At 60.0% G+C, this 14463-nt stretch overlaps 1 protein-coding gene across 12 annotated transcripts; it reads left to right on the top strand.

Moving 5' to 3' along the window:
- Nucleotides 1-3287: 3287 nt before the first annotated feature.
- On the top strand, nt 3288-13817 carry ZNF335 (zinc finger protein 335). Of its 12 annotated transcripts, none has more exons than XM_074605204.1 (28): nt 3288-3419; nt 3923-4154; nt 4532-4805; nt 5228-5305; nt 5517-5846; nt 6013-6147; nt 6229-6387; nt 6505-6763; nt 6870-7047; nt 7131-7243; nt 7451-7469; nt 7677-7793; nt 7882-7958; nt 8069-8229; nt 8367-8596; nt 8677-8785; nt 8867-8961; nt 9101-9387; nt 9493-9634; nt 9706-10095; nt 10185-10327; nt 10689-10828; nt 11356-11459; nt 11592-11669; nt 11855-11938; nt 12112-12177; nt 12370-12451; nt 13025-13817. In XM_074605204.1, exons 2-28 carry the CDS (start codon nt 3954-3956, stop codon nt 13141-13143), a joined length of 4170 nt encoding a protein of 1389 aa, XP_074461305.1. In that variant the 5' UTR covers nt 3288-3419; nt 3923-3953; the 3' UTR covers nt 13144-13817. The 12 variants fall into 12 exon arrangements, 10 of the variants coding, with proteins under 10 accessions (XP_074461305.1, XP_074461310.1, XP_074461308.1 ...); XR_012589640.1 differs by lacking the exon at nt 3288-3419 and adding an exon at nt 3460-3540 and having other exon boundaries at nt 9496-9634; nt 10689-10949; nt 11186-11459; XR_012589639.1 differs by lacking the exon at nt 3288-3419 and adding an exon at nt 3460-3540 and having other exon boundaries at nt 10689-10949.
- Nucleotides 13818-14463: the final 646 nt, after the last annotated feature.

Genomic DNA, 14463 nt, shown 5'->3' with positions numbered 1-14463 from the left:
ATGAGCCTGGTTGATGTGGATTAATGCCCTGCAGCTAAACAAACATCACCAGCAATGTTTTCTTTAAAAAGAAAAAAAGGAAACAAGGAGGAACAAACAGCACGGATGACAAAATCACTGACTCTGGAAGTCCGGGGACTCGGGTTGCAGGGAGGCTGGAGGGGGCACAGCCGTGGGCACCACGCTCAGCACAAGCCGTTACCTATTCTGGGACACTGACTGAAGCCATTAGCTCATGGAGAAGCTATTGTGGGAGCAGGGCAAGCCTGCGATGCGGGTCAGCACAGCAAACAAACCGCTGCTGGGAACGGGGCAGACCAGCGTGGCCGAGGGGGCCGGTGAGAGAGGGACCCTGACCAAAGTTACTCGTTCAGTGCGCTCTCGCCATGCTCCAAGCAGCAGCTCGTCTGGCTGTAGCTCCTTCCAAGCACTGTATCCAGGCTGGAAAGCATGGAGCTGGGAAATCTTCCACCTCCTGGGACAGCCTGTCAGTGCAGCTGATCAACCCGCCTGTTAAAAATCAGCTCCGTATCCCACTCGAGTCTTATCGCTTTATTCTCCAGGCGAAGCATTTGTGTTGTCTTCTCAGCCTGTTCCCAAGAGGCCTTTAAGCCCTGCTAAGGTATTTGGATACACATCCAATCCATACCGCATCCATTTTTGGATTCTCTTAAGCCTCTTGACAAGATTTCTTTCTTTGTGTTTTCTTTGGCCCTAAAATTATTTCAGGCACAGGAGCCGCAATGGCAGAGTATTATCAGTGAGGAACTCTGCTTTGCCTGGCTTGGAAATTCTCCACTCACCCCTGCACAGGGGCATGCAGCGTTTTTAAAAATAGCAGGTTACCCATCTCAGCAAAGCTCCTGCTGGTATAATCCTTTGAGACAGAGGACATGGGGTATCTCTGTAGGGTAACAGGGAAACTTTAAGATAAACTCTCCATCAGTCAAGCCAGCATCAGGAGGTTCCGCACTAGCCCCTGAGGCTGCTTTGCCCTGGAACCATCCTCTGTTGGGAAAATCCTTCACTTGTCTCAGACAGCAGCTGACCGAAGGCAAAAAGAGAGGAAACCTGCTGGTCTGACATAAATCCACCCCATTTCCTCTAACTGGGAGACAGCTTTTGCCAGGGGTTCCTCCAACCCACTCCCCCCGGCAGAAACATGGGGAGGAAGCGCAGGGATGCCCCAAGCCCACAGACGGAGCTGGCCCCAGCCACAGACAGCACCAGGCTCCCCCCGGCGTGAGCTCCGGAGAGAGGACATCAGAGAAGGGACAGTGTCCACAGGAGTCCCCTGTGTCCACCCTGTCTCCACTTCCCCCCAGCAACTACAGAGCTATGCAGGGTTGCTTTCAAGAGGAGCAATGGGAAAAAAAACAACAACTCCTTGGTCTCGCTCGGCCCCTGGCACAATGGTGATCACAGCAGCCGGCTGCACGCAGGGACTCGGCACCCAAGCCCCTGGCAGGCGGAGCTGCTGCAGCAAGAGCACTCCTGCAGCCAGCCCAGGGATGGATTCCACTGATGCTGTCACCCCGTGATAGATGAGGGTATAAACCTTTCAAGGATGTATTTAATTAGCTCGAAAAAGAGATGGAAGATGTAGGCACACCACAATGATGGTTCAGCGGCAGCTCCTCTGCTGCCTCTACCAATGGTGCCTCTGGGAAACCTCATCCGAGACAGGAGACGTCAGATGGATGTGAGGGACCTGCACAGCCCCATGTAGGAGCCCTGGGCTGAGGGGGGGATGAATCCAGCCACCGTCCTCCTCGCCTTGGACCAGAAGCACCACCACCAAACGACGCAGAGTGTTGATCCAGCCCTCCCGGATCGTTCATCACCCATCCTCTCAGATTCCTGGCAGGCTAACTCCACACTCAGACTGTGCCAGATAAGACACTGTCCTTCTGCAGCTGGCACCACGTCAGCACCAGCTCTGTACCGGCCGTTCTAGACAGTGAGACAATGCAACTGCCTGCCCAGACTTGCTCTGGACAGAGCCGCACTGCGGGCTGGCTCAGTCCTAGTGGCCCCCGAGACCCAGGACGCAGCTGGGATGTGGAGCCTTGGTCCCCTCACTCAGCCAGCGCATCCCTTCCACGGGGACTGAGCAGCCAGGTTCAGTCCAAACATGTCCTGGCCTCAGAAAAGTACTGGCACAACATGGCTGCCTTTCTTCCAGGGAAAACCTGGGAGAGATGTTCTCAGTAGAGCACTGCCACATGAGAAAACATTGGTGAGAGCAAGGAGCCACCCAAGCCAGGGGTTCGTTAAAGATGCCAGCGTGGAGCAGGTGCTGGCTGGGACAGGGGCCTTGTCTAGAAGAAGCGGAGCCCAGGCTCTCCATCCACAGCTGGAGATGGCACACCACTGCGCCTGATGGCACTGCCAGAGAGATGGAGCAGCAGCAGGCTCCCAAGCACTGGAACACCATGGCAGCAGGAGATGCTGGCAAAGCCCCACCACGTGCAGCTTGCTGGAAGCCCCTGGCCAGCCCAGGGCAGCCCCCCAGCTTGTGCATCTCAAGCAGGGGCGCCAGAGGTGCTGCCAGCAGCCAGCGCAGCCAGGCCAGGCCTGCCAAACCAGGCACCTAATGCTATCTGCAGCCCCAACGACAGTTTGGTTAGTGACAGAGATGGCTAATGTTTAGCTGCAGAATTACCATCGAAAGAAGCAAGTTTGGCTTCTCTATGGCAGAGCAAACCTACAGCACCCATAAGGCACCATTCCTATGCCAAAGAACGAGGGGAAAAGGGCTTAACAGTCCAAGATGCTGCAGTCATTGGGCCCTGCGGGGAGGGGCAGGGCAGAGGCCCCCGCAGCTCGTCCAGGGCCCCTCCAGGGAAAGGTGGCCCTATAGAAAGAGAGCCAAAGCGCCGGGGCTGCACGGCACCGCCCGAGATACGGCCGCCGGCTGGGGGGACGCGGCGCCGGCACACGGCCGGACAGGGCCCGGCCGGGCCGCGCCGACTCAGGCGCGGGCCACGGTGCTGGTCGGCACCGCAGAACCCCCACCGCGGGACGGGGCTCCGACAGGGGACTGCGAGAGGGTCGCAGGGCACAGCCAGCGCGGCCGGGCTGGGCTGGGCTGGGCTGGGCTGGGCCGAGAGCGGAGCGGCCGGGCCCTGAGTCCCAGCTCCAGCCGCTTCCGCCTTCTCGTCACGTGACGGGCGCAACCCGGCGCGACGCCGACGTTCAGGGCCCGGGCGCCGCTTCGTGACGTCATGACGCAGCGTCGAAGCACCTTCTCCATGATCCCTCCGCGGAGAAAGTAGCCCCCCGGCGGGGCGCCGAGGCTTCCCCCAGCCCGCGGGCGGCGGGCGGTGCCGCTCGGTGCCGGGAGGCGACGACGGCGTCCGGGGCAGGGAGCACTTCCCCGCGGCGGCGAGCGCTCCGGGCGGGGAGGGGGGGCCGCGGTAAGTAGTCCCGGCGCGGGGCCCGTGCGGCCGTACCGCTGCGCGGCGCGAGGGCGGGGGGGCATGGCGGCCGCAGTGATGCCGGCTCTGGCGGAGGCGCGGCGGGGCCGCGGCGGGTCGGGTGAGGGCGCGGGCCGGCGGGTGGGCGGCGGCGGCGGGACCCCTCGCCCCGCCGCGGACGGCGGTTCCCCCGCCCCGGCGCACCGGGGCTGCCCCGCCGTGTGCGCGCGCGCGGAGGCGGCGGGGGGGACCCCGCGGCAAGATGGCGGCTGGGGGCCGGGCAGGGCCGCGGGGCATGACGGGACCGGGGACGCCGGGCGGTGCCGGGGACCCCAGCGAGGGTGGCCGGGATCCTCGGGCATGGCGCCGCGGCGGCTCCGGCCCCTCCGCGGATGCCCAGAGGGGCGGCCCGGGTCCCCGGGTCGGGACCCCCGCAGCGGCCGGTGGCGGCGGGGAGCGGGCGGCGGGCTGCGGCCCTGATGGCGGTGGCCTCCCCCCCGCAGGTCGAGCCTAGACGGCCCCGGCAGGGTGGGCATGGAGGAGAATGCAGTGGAGAGCAGCAGCGACGCGGCCCCGCAGGCGGCGCGGGAGGAGCCCTCTGAGAGCGGCCTGGGTGTCGGGACCTCGGAGGCCGTGTCGGCGGACAGCAGCGACGCCGCCTCGACCCCCGGACCCCTCTCCCGAGCGGATGACTCCGGCGTGGGCCAGAGCTCCGACAGCAGCGGGGTCTCCTTGGTAGGAGCTGATGGGGGAGATGGGGCGGCAGTCAGCTTGGGGAAGGGGGACCGACTGCGGTTCTCGTTCACAAGAGTTTCTCTAGACGTTTCTGGCGAACTGAGCTTAGGAGCGAAGTCTGTAGCTCAGCGGCCTCAGCAGGTGTTGTTACACCAGTCAGGTGTCTGCTTGCTGGTCTGAGGAGAGCTCTCCCTGGTAGCAATCAGCCCTGGACGTCCAGGGTTCTTGGTAACACCAAAGGAATGGTACTGATGCCTTTCCTGGTAGTTCTGCAGTGATACACTGGTGTTGTTTGCCATATGCTGGCTCCTCCGAGGGCCTGACCTGGCAAAGGTCTCTCAGCTGAGCTCTTCTGGCCTCTTCTTTTTTTTCGCCAGGAAGAGGTGTCAGAGAGCAGCTCCAGCACAGATGCCATTCCCCGGATTTACCTCCCAGATTCATCCTCCATCGCCCAGTCCACCTTGGTCTCCAGTGTCTCCACTGTGAGCCAGTCTATCATGGTGTCAGAGTCCCCACAAGTCCTGGTCCACTCCAGTGTCATCACTGACGGAGCCACGATTGTGTCAGACTCCACTGCATCCACTTCCTCAGACTTAGGTTCTGCCATCGACAAAATCATCGAGTCCACAATTGGACCTGACATCATCCAGAGTGAGTGCGTGCTCTCAGCTGCTCGCGTGTGCGGCAGACCTGCCTGCTTTCCCTCTGGAGTGCCCTGCATTCAAATGGCTCGGGGTGGTGGGGCTGAGGAAGGGAGCTGCTGCTGTGCCAGACCTTGGGAGATGAGGGGGAAATACTTACATGCATACGTACGCACCTCGATCAGTGGGGGTTTCTCTTCTTGCCTTGCTGCAGTAACTGTAGGGTTTGATGAGGAGCTTGTGGGCTGCCGGACAGCCCTCCCTCTGTCCAGCTGCTCCTTCAGCCATGGTGCCAGCAGCCCAAGGCAGGCTCCATCCCGGGAGCCAGACCTTCCTCACCCCTTCCTGCTTGTGTCTGAATCTGGGAGAGCCCCAGTGACTCTACAGCCCCTGCGTCTGGCAGTTACCACTCTGCTGTCCTCTTCCTCCCAGGCTGCATCGCCGTGACCAGTGCAGAGGATGGCGGGGCAGAGACTACGCAGTACCTCATTCTGCAAGGCCCTGATGATGGTAAGCGTGCATTCTGGGGCATCCGGTGGTGGCGCTCTCTGCCTCTTGAGTCTGTTCTGCAAGAGTTGTGCGTGTACCGGAGTCCCTGTGGATGTGCTGGCGGTTGGGAGCTTGTTACTGACCTCGTGTTTAGCCCTTTGCCCCAAGTGTGGGTGCAGCCTGGATGCAGGTGAGTGTCTGCTCCTTGACTGAGCTGGTTTTGGTGTTTCAGGTGCCCCCATGGTGTCCCAGATGGCCACCTCTGCTCTGGCCAATAGTTTGGCGATAGAAGCTGTTGCTGATGGACCTACCTCCACATGCCTTGACCAGCCTGGTCCTTCAGACCCTTCCGAGCAGTTGGAAGTGCTGGAGCTGCCCACACAGCCAGATCACGCCCGAGAGGCAGATGGTGGGGAGGAACTGGACCAGCCAGACATGGAGACCCTGGAAGAGATGATGGAGGTGGTGGTGGTGCAGCAGTTCAAGTGCAAGATGTGTCAGTACAAGAGTGTCTCCAAGAAAACTCTAATTAACCACATGAAGGAGCGCCACTTCCAGCCAGGTGTGTGCTAAGGGCTGAGGAAAATTTATCTTACTGCAGACAGTAGATCTCTTCCCTGGAGATAGTCTGCTATTTCCAGGGAAGAAACAAGGGGAGGAGTATGAGTGTAAGGACCTGTTCCACCATACAGTCTGGTAAACAGTTTTGTGTCTGTTCTCTGTGGCAGTGGGTTCAGCTCTGACTTTGAAGAAAGGACGTCCACGAAAGGGGGGATCGGCTGCAAAGACTGCAGATGAGGATGTCCAAGAAGAAGAAGAAGATGATGATATCATGGATGCTGGTGCTATTGATGATCCTGAAGGTAGGACTCATCCTCCCCACATCTTACGTAGCTTAGTCTTTTCCCAGTCTTTATCTGATGTTTTGGGCCTCTTACCTCCAGAGGACAGTGACTATAACCCAGCTGAGGACGAGCCCCGTGGGCGACAGCCCAAGTACAGCCGCACTGTCCCCACATCCAGTGAGGAGAGGCCACGTCGACGCCCCGGGAGACCCCGCAAGTTTCCTCGTCTGGAGGACATGCCCCAGGATGTGCCTGAAGGTGAGGGAAGCATGAGGCAGCAGTGCTGTGCTGGGCTGGAGCAGGGAGCAGTACGCAAGCCCCCAGGAGCCCATAAGGAGGGTGTGTGATGGAGTTGTGCTGTGCTCTCTCGAGCAGGAGAGGAGGTGGAGCCCTTGGTGACATCCCAAAGCACACCGAGCCATGAGCTGCAGAACTCTGAAGCAGCCAGTTCCTCTGGCCTGGAGAATGGGACCAGTGAGAGCCTGGCAGAGCCCAGCATCAGCCAGTCCGACTCCGAAAACAAAGATCCTTCCTCCAACACTGGCCCTGAGGAGGCAGATGTCATCCCCAGGAGGCGAGGGCGGCCCTCCCGCCGCTTCCTGGGCAAGAAATACCGCAAGTACATGGGGCGCAGGTGAGGGGTGTGTGCCGAGCTGGCACTGGGCCCTCTGGCTTGTGCCTAGGGCCGGTCCAGCCCCTGTTTGCCACCACAGCTCTGAGCCCTGGTCCTGTTTCCGCAGGTACTACTACAAGTCACCCAAACCCCTGATGAGGCCCTACCTGTGTCGGATCTGCGGCTCGCGTTTCCTCACGCACGATGATCTGCGTTTCCACGTCAACTCGCACGAGGCCAATGACCCGCAGCTCTTCAAGTGTCTTCAGTGCAGCTACCGCTCCCGGCGCTGGTCCTCCCTCAAGGTGAGCACCGTCTGTCCTGCTCCGGTACCCACAAGGGTGGCTGGTAGCCCCAGGTCTCATGGCCTCCATTCTGCTTGTTGCAGGAACACATGTTCAACCACGTGGGCAGCAAGCCCTACAAGTGTGAGGAGTGCAATTACACCAGCGTGTACAAGAAGGATGTCATCCGGCACTCCACAGTGCACAGCCGGGACAGGTAAGGGAAGTGCAGTCCTAGAGACTGTCTTGCAGCCTGGCTGAATGGCACTACCACTGTTCCTCCTGCCCTGGGCAGGCAGCCACGGCTGCCCCTTCTCCAGACCTCTGGCCCTTTCCAAAACGGGTAGTTTTGGTGTCTGGGTACAAGGAAGCTCAGACTTGGGATGTGGCTTACACAAAGGGGTTTTTTTTCTTTCTTTTTCAGGAAAAAGAGAGCTGATCCGGTGAGTTTGAGTACTCTGTTGGCTTGTCTCTCAGCACTGTTATGTGGGAAGAGGCATGTCTGGGTCTTCCACAAATTCTTGGTGCCTCGTTGAAGGCAGTGTTTCTGGATCACCTGAGGAAAGGCAGCCCAGGTCCTGCAGTGGGGAGAGGGTAAGGAAACTGGTGAGCCCCTGCCAGGTGAGCTCATCTTTGTCCTCTCCCTCCAGCCCCCAAAGCTGAACTCCTTCCCGTGCCCCGTATGCAACCGTATCTACCCTATGCAGAAGAGGCTTACACAGCATATGAAAACACACAGCACGGAAAAACCACACATGTGTGACAAGGTGAGGCGGGGCACGCAGCCTGGGGAAGGGCTGGCAGCGAGTGAATCTGAACGGGAGGTGAATGCTGGTTTTCTTTGTTCCCCTGCAGTGCGGGAAGTCCTTTAAGAAGCGCTACACCTTCAAGATGCATCTGCTGACACACATCCAGGCCATTGCCAACCGCAGGTAGGAGCCTGGCAAAAACCTGTGGCGTGCCCTGGTAGAGCCCATGTCCCCTCAGAGGGGAGGGCAGAAGGTCCATGCTGCCTGTGTGACAGGCGGCATTGTCCTGGCAGGTTCAAGTGTGAATTCTGTGACTACGTCTGCGAGGACAAAAAGGTCCTGCTGAACCACCAGCTGTCGCACATGAACGACAAGCCCTACAAGTGCAGCTTCTGCAAGTACTCCACCTTCCGGGAGGATTTCCTGGTCTCGCACATGGCTGTCAAGCACACGGGTGAGAGGAGTTGCCTTCCTCCCTACTGCCCTGACGTCCTGCACCCCCTCTTCTCCAGGAGGCAGTCAGAGCCTGTGTGCTCTCCCTGCCCTCCCTTGGGGAACCCCTGCTTGACTCCTGCCTCCTGTATTCTGCAGGAGGGAAGCCATTTGCTTGCGAGTTCTGTCACTTCACCACGAAGCACAAGAAGAACCTGCGCCTCCACGTGCACTGCCGCCACGCTGACTCCTTCGAGGAGTGGGCACAGAGGCACCCTGAGGAGCCGCCATGCCGCCGCCGCCCCTTCTTCACCTTGCAGCAGATTGAGGAGCTGAAGCAGCAGCACAGCCAGGTGCAGGCCCCGGCTGAGCCAGAGGCCAATCCGCCGGTGAGTGCCGTTGCCCGTGCCCCAGCTCCTCCTGGTGCTCACCAGCCCCAGCCATGCTGTCAGTGCTCTCTCTCACGCAGGCACCTCTTGGCCCCATCACCTACCACACGGTGCAGGCTGTCCCAGGAGCAGAGCCCCCCATCCTCTCGCAAGATTCCCTGGGAGGGGCCACCATCATTTATGAACAAGGCGAGTGAGGTCCCAGGGAAGGGGGTGAGGATGGTGAGGAGGTGGGTGAGCATGTGCCTGACCCTCTCGTGACCCCAACAGATGTGGCTGGATCAGCAGAACTGGCCACGCAGACTGCCCTGGATCTCCTGCTGAACATGAGCACTCAGCGAGAGCTGGCCACCGGCTCGCTGCAGGTAAGGGGGTCTGAGGCGGAGCTGTGACTCCTGGCAGGTGACTCCCAGCCGTCCACAGTCCCCAGCCCTGTTCTGCTTCAGGGGCTGTCTTGCAAGAGCCTTGCCTTCCTCCAGCTGAGCTGCTGTTCCCCCTCCGCAGGTGGCAGTGGTGAAGCCAGGTGATTCAGGAGAAGCACAGGTGCCCTGTGAGCCACAGGCACAGGAGGAGGGGACAGAGATGGACTCTGAGGAGCAGCAGCAGCAGCAGAAGTTGGTGACACTGCACATGGCAGAGCCTGGGGAGACATTGGTGCAGGAGGCTTATGAGGAGGCGACCCTGGGTGGCTCGGAGTTGCAGCAGATCACCATCCCCTTTGGTGGGACAACAGAGTACAGCATCATCACGCCCATCAGTGAGGAGATTCAGGCTCCAGGCACGCTGTACAGGTCAGCTGTATGGGAGGAGTGGGGAGGAGCAGTTCTGACCTCAAATGAGGAAGCTTCAGTGGTGAGGAGGACGAGGCAGATCCTCTCTGACCCTGTCCTTTCCAGCAGTGAGGAGGAGAGCCCTGCAGAGACCTCCCATGCAGTTGTGGTGAGCGAAGCTGTGATGACAGAGGAGGCTCTGAAGGACCATAACAATCACTATATCATGTCATCTGGTGTTCCGGGGAGCCAGTTCCATCACATTGAGGTAAGGAGCTGAGCTTTCTCCCCGTCTCGGGCAGCAGTGTGAGCAGGTGTGACTGGGTGTTTCTCTCTCAGCCCCTCAGCGGGGACGCTGCCTTTCCCTCGCCTGCGGAGGGCCAGGAGGCACAGCCCGCCGGCGTCAAGTGGCCTCTGGTGCAGTGTGTCACCAGGCAGCTCCAGAAGGACTCATCTTTATCCCCAGCATCCGAGGGGCAGGAAATCTCATCCCCAAAGGTCAAGTGGCCTGCGCTCCAAGGCGTGGCCAAGAAGCTCTCGTGCAAGGTTTCCACAGCCAAGAAGCTCTCGTGCAAGATTTCCACAGCCAAAAAGTTTTCATGCAAGATTTGCACAGCCATGTTCACAGGGAGAGCAGAAATGGAGAGTCACAAGAGAGCCCACATTGGGCCCAGCACCTTCAAGTGTCCCGACTGTCCATTCACTGCAGCCCTCTGGCCGGAGGTTCGGGTAGGTTTCCTGGCACAGAGCGGTCCTAAGAACAAGAGGTTTGGAGAAACAGGGTCTTTCTGACCCTGGACTTGTCTTTCTGCCCCCAGAGCCACATGGTCCAGCATGCCAGCCTTCGGCCACACAAGTGCACCCACTGTAGCTTTGCCTCCAAGAACAAAAAAGACCTGCGCAGGCACATGCTGACGCACACCAACGAGAAGCCCTTTGCCTGCCAGATCTGTGGGCAGAGGTGAGTGAAGCCTGCTAGTTTGTTGCTGTTTCAAGAGATCTTCTAGAGCTCTCCAAGGCTCAAGAGGAGATAGGATGTTGGGAAAGAGCTGGCTGCCCCGACCCTACCCCTGGGAGCAGCTCCTGTTAGAGAGGACTCTGCTCTTGAGAGCGGTTCCTGCTGCAGGCAGACCCAGCTTCATCTTCAAGGAACTTCTGCATGGGGGGAAGTTCAGTGCTTGGGCCTGATGGAGGCGTTTTGGGAGCTGGGACAGGCCATGTCGTAGGACATTGTTGTGGTGCCCGTGGCCTGGGTCTCTGCAGAGAGCACAGAGGCCCTGTGCTACCCATGATACACTCCACCTCTCACATTCCTCCTGTAGGTTCAACCGTAATGGTCACCTCAAATTCCACATGCAGCGTTTGCACAGCTCGGAGGGGAAGAGACCAGGGCCGCCTGCAGGTGCTGCCCAGCAGACCATCATACTGAACAGCGACGAGGACACGCTGGCCACCCTGCAGAGTAAGATGTGTCCCTGTGACCAGGAGTCACCCGGGTGTTTCCTGTGGCCAGACCACATGCGGGGATTTCACCCACGTGGGGGCTGAGCAGGGCTGAGATGGATCAGGAGATCCTGCTGAAGGTTAGGACTGTCAGCAGCAGCAGGACTTGGGGGGTGCAAAGATGAGGGGGCTGGGTGCAGGGAGCTCTCCTGGTGAGGCGCTGACTCGCTCTGTGCGGAACTAGGGGTCCAGTGCTTCCTCTGAGCAGGTCCCAATAGATCAGTGCGCTGCGGGAGCAGTGGTGCTGTGAGCAGCTCATGGCTGAAATGGGAAGCGGAGTTTGTGGTCTGATGTGGAGGTTGTGTTTTCTCCCCAGTGACCTCTATAGTTTCCTTCATGTTGGGAGAGTTTGGTTTAGCTTCTGACGTTCTGCAAGCAGAACTAAGAGACTGTCCTGTGCTCCTCACTGGGGTGGGGACCTGGCAGGGGCTGCTCGGGAGTGCAGCAGCCCCGGCAGTGTCTGCATCGGCTTTCTCTGCGTTCCAGCGGCTCTGCAGTCCGGCCAGGCGGTTCTGGCACCGGAGCGGCTGCAGCAGGCCCTGGGGCAGGAACACATCATCGTTGCGCAGGAGCAGAGCGTCACGAGCCAGGTGAGTCAGGCCCATCGGTCTCATCCTGCCACGCTGTGTGGCTGCTCCCCGCGGGCTGTGTGGGTTCCTCTTCAGAGGGCTTGCAGTCAGGCCCACCCACGCTGACAGCGGTGGGCTCTTGCTGGTCTGCAGGAGGAGGCTACCTACATCCAGGAGATCACAACTGCCGATGGACAGACAGTACAGCACTTAGTGACCTCTGACAACCAGGTAAGGGCTGGGGGGCATGTGCCAGGAACCAAAAGATTCTGTGCAGCTGGAGCAGGGAGAGCTGGGGGCAGTGGGGAGACGTGAGGTGGAAACAGGCACAGAAGACAGACAAGAACCAGCCTTGTTATGTTGTGGGGGGTGGGCAGTGGTGATCTTTTTTTGTCTCTGAATCTCTGTGTTTGCAGGTTCAGTACATCATTGCCCAGGATGGTGTACAGCACTTGCTTCCCCATGAGTATGTTGTTGTCCCAGAGGGACACCACATCCAGGTAAGCTTCAGGCTGTCTGCTGCCTTTGCACGGTGGATGGGGCTTGTGAGGGTGCTGCGTGGGGGGCTGGGCCTTCTGCTCCCTGTGGCGTGCTCCCTTCGAGTCATAGCTTTGTTCAGGGGCAAGGACACCCACTAGCCTTAACGCAGCCTCACTGCGGCTCTTGTCCCCAGGTACAGGATGGTCAGATCACCCACATCCAGTATGAGCAGGGCAGCCAGTTCCTCCAGGAGCCGCAGGTAAAGGGGCCAGGCACAGTGGTTGGAGCTGATGGGGCTGCCATGGGATGGGCTCTGAGCAGAGCTGGAGAGGGAGAGATGTGAAATAGAAGGTGCATGTGGGTTGGTGACTCGCTGCAGCCGCTGTGGCCGGAGCAGTACACCAGGAGGGTCCTTCCCCAGTCCCAGGCTCCTGTTCTCTCCTCCTTGCAGATCCAGTACATGCCTGTCTCGCCTGAGCAGCAGCTTGTCACCCAGGCACAGCTGGAAGCAGCTGCACACTCAGCAGTTTCAGGTAGGACCGGGGGCCCGGGGCTGAGCTCTGGCATCTCACTTCCCTCCGTGTCTCAGGGTGCCAGTCCTGACAGGCAGTTTGTGATGCCCGTTAGTGGTCACTGGGACGCACCATGGTCTCAGCCTGTCTCTGCCTGCAGAGGCTGCTCGTTTGCTGTAGCTGGCAGGGGTGGCAGGCAGCCGTGCAGTGGCCCTTGGCAGAAGGGCTGGTGTAGGCGACTTGCTGCCTGCGTCCCTGTAAATCTGGGAAGTGGCCAGCCTTGGTGTCTGAGAGGAGATCTTTGCTGGTCCCAGCGTGCCGGTTCTGTAACAGCACCTGCTCCCTTCCCCTGGAGATGAGTTGCATGCTGCGAGGTGCAGCAGCTTCCACAGGGTGGAGACACCCTAATGTGTGTTTGCAGAGTTAACCAGAGCAAGGCTCCCCACGGGAGCCCTGCATGAGGCACGGTGACCCTTGTGCTTACGCACGCCTGCCCCTTCCCCTGGAGGCAGGTGGAGAACCTGGAGGGTGGCCCTGGGCAGCCGCCTGCTCTCCTCGGGCAGGAGGAGGCACCGACCCCCCTCTCCTCTGCAGCAGTGGCCGATGCTGCGATGGCCCAGGCGCAGGGAGTGTTCACCGCCGAGGCCACGGCCGAGCAGATCCAGCAGCTGCAGCAGGGGATCCACTACGATGTCATCACGCTGGCAGACTAGCACCGGGGCCAGGCCCGGCTGGCGCTGGGACACCCGTGCTGAGCAGGACGGCTGCACCAGGCAGGAGCCTCCTCAGCCAGCAGTTGCCTTATTGCTTCGGGGCTACGAGGGACATGCCTGAGCACGCCGGGGCGTGCAGATCCTGCGCATCCTCCCCGGCACAGGCACCTGTCTCCAGCAGAGACTGTTCCGCAGCTGAGGCAGGCTGAGCGGTGGCAGCCCTCTCGTGTGGCTGGTCTCTTTGCCTGTTGCACTTGATGGTCTGAAATCCCTTTTCCTGAATCACGGCTGTGTGGGCCAAGCTCGGCTCAGCGTCTGCCTGGCACACGAGGATCCTGGGGGAGAGCCATGGGGCTGAGCACGGCTGTGCGGTACAGTGTGAGAGGTGTGTGCGGCCACAGCCACACGCTTCCCGCTCTGCAGCTGTGGGGTCGTGCGATCCTGGCATGAGGGCAGCCGTCCCTCCCTCGGCTTCTCCGGCCTGCAGGCAGGCAGCAGTAGGGCTTTGGACTGGAGGCACCCAGAGTAGGAAGGAGCACAGGTGGAAGATGTTCTATTTTTCTTCTGAAGAGGGATGGACTCTGGAGTTGGTTCGTAGGTGGTTGCGGGAAGGGTTCGATTCTGACATTCTCAAGCTTTGACTATGCCTATGAATAAAAAGGGATTGAAACCTGCCTCTGTCCTTGCCTGGAGGGTCTGTGCTCCTGTGCCAGCCCCTGCCCCCAACCCGGCCTGCAGGGACAGGCAAGCCCAGCCTTCCTCCTCCCTCCTCCAGGGCTGGGGCGCAGCGGGTCCCAGAGCCTGGCGCTGGGGCCGGGCAGGTGCCCGCTGGCAGATGTGGCTGCCCTGTGCTATCGGCTTCCTCCGGCCTGGGTGACCTTGACTTCTGGGAACTGAGCCGGGCATCTGGTACAAGGGTGGGTTTAGGGCTGGAGTCATGAAATTAATCGAGTGGTAAACAGCCTAAATCCCGTGTAACTCTGTCCCAAACTACACACGCCGCCCCTCCCTGAGCGGATTGTCTGGAAGTATTTACATGTGATTATAACAGCTAATCTCAGAGTTTTAGTTCCATGCTTTTGCATTAAACTGATTATCTGCGGAGGGGAAAAAGGTCTGGACCCACCCAACTTCAGCAGGAGCTTCTGTGAGGCCGCAGCCCCGTCGTTGTGGGACTGGTGGGGTGTGATCACCGGGCTCTCGGCTGGGCTCCCAGTCCAGCTCTTGCAGGGGACGGGGACAGCACTGGGGCTTGTGCTGTGACCACAGAGCCTGTGCTCTGCCCAAAGTGACAGCAGCACCCTCCCTCCCTGGCTGCTG

The sequence above is a fragment of the Larus michahellis genome, chromosome 12 (assembly GCF_964199755.1).
Source record: "Larus michahellis chromosome 12, bLarMic1.1, whole genome shotgun sequence".
NCBI lineage: Eukaryota > Metazoa > Chordata > Aves > Charadriiformes > Laridae > Larus > Larus michahellis.
Note: the sequence above shows the minus strand (reverse complement) of the source record. Positions and strands in the feature narration are given on the sequence as shown.

Bases quoted from the DNA above. Each gene is read 5' to 3' on its own strand.
- ZNF335 (XM_074605204.1), top strand. From the start codon at position 3,954: ATGGAGGAGAATGCAGTGGAGAGCAGCAGCGACGCGGCCCCGCAGGCG. The intron at 4,806-5,227 runs GTGAGTGCGTGC...TCTTCCTCCCAG, and splicing joins TGGACCTGACATCATCCAGA to GCTGCATCGCCGTGACCAGT. The intron at 7,959-8,068 runs GTAGGAGCCTGG...TTGTCCTGGCAG, and splicing joins CAGGCCATTGCCAACCGCAG to GTTCAAGTGTGAATTCTGTG.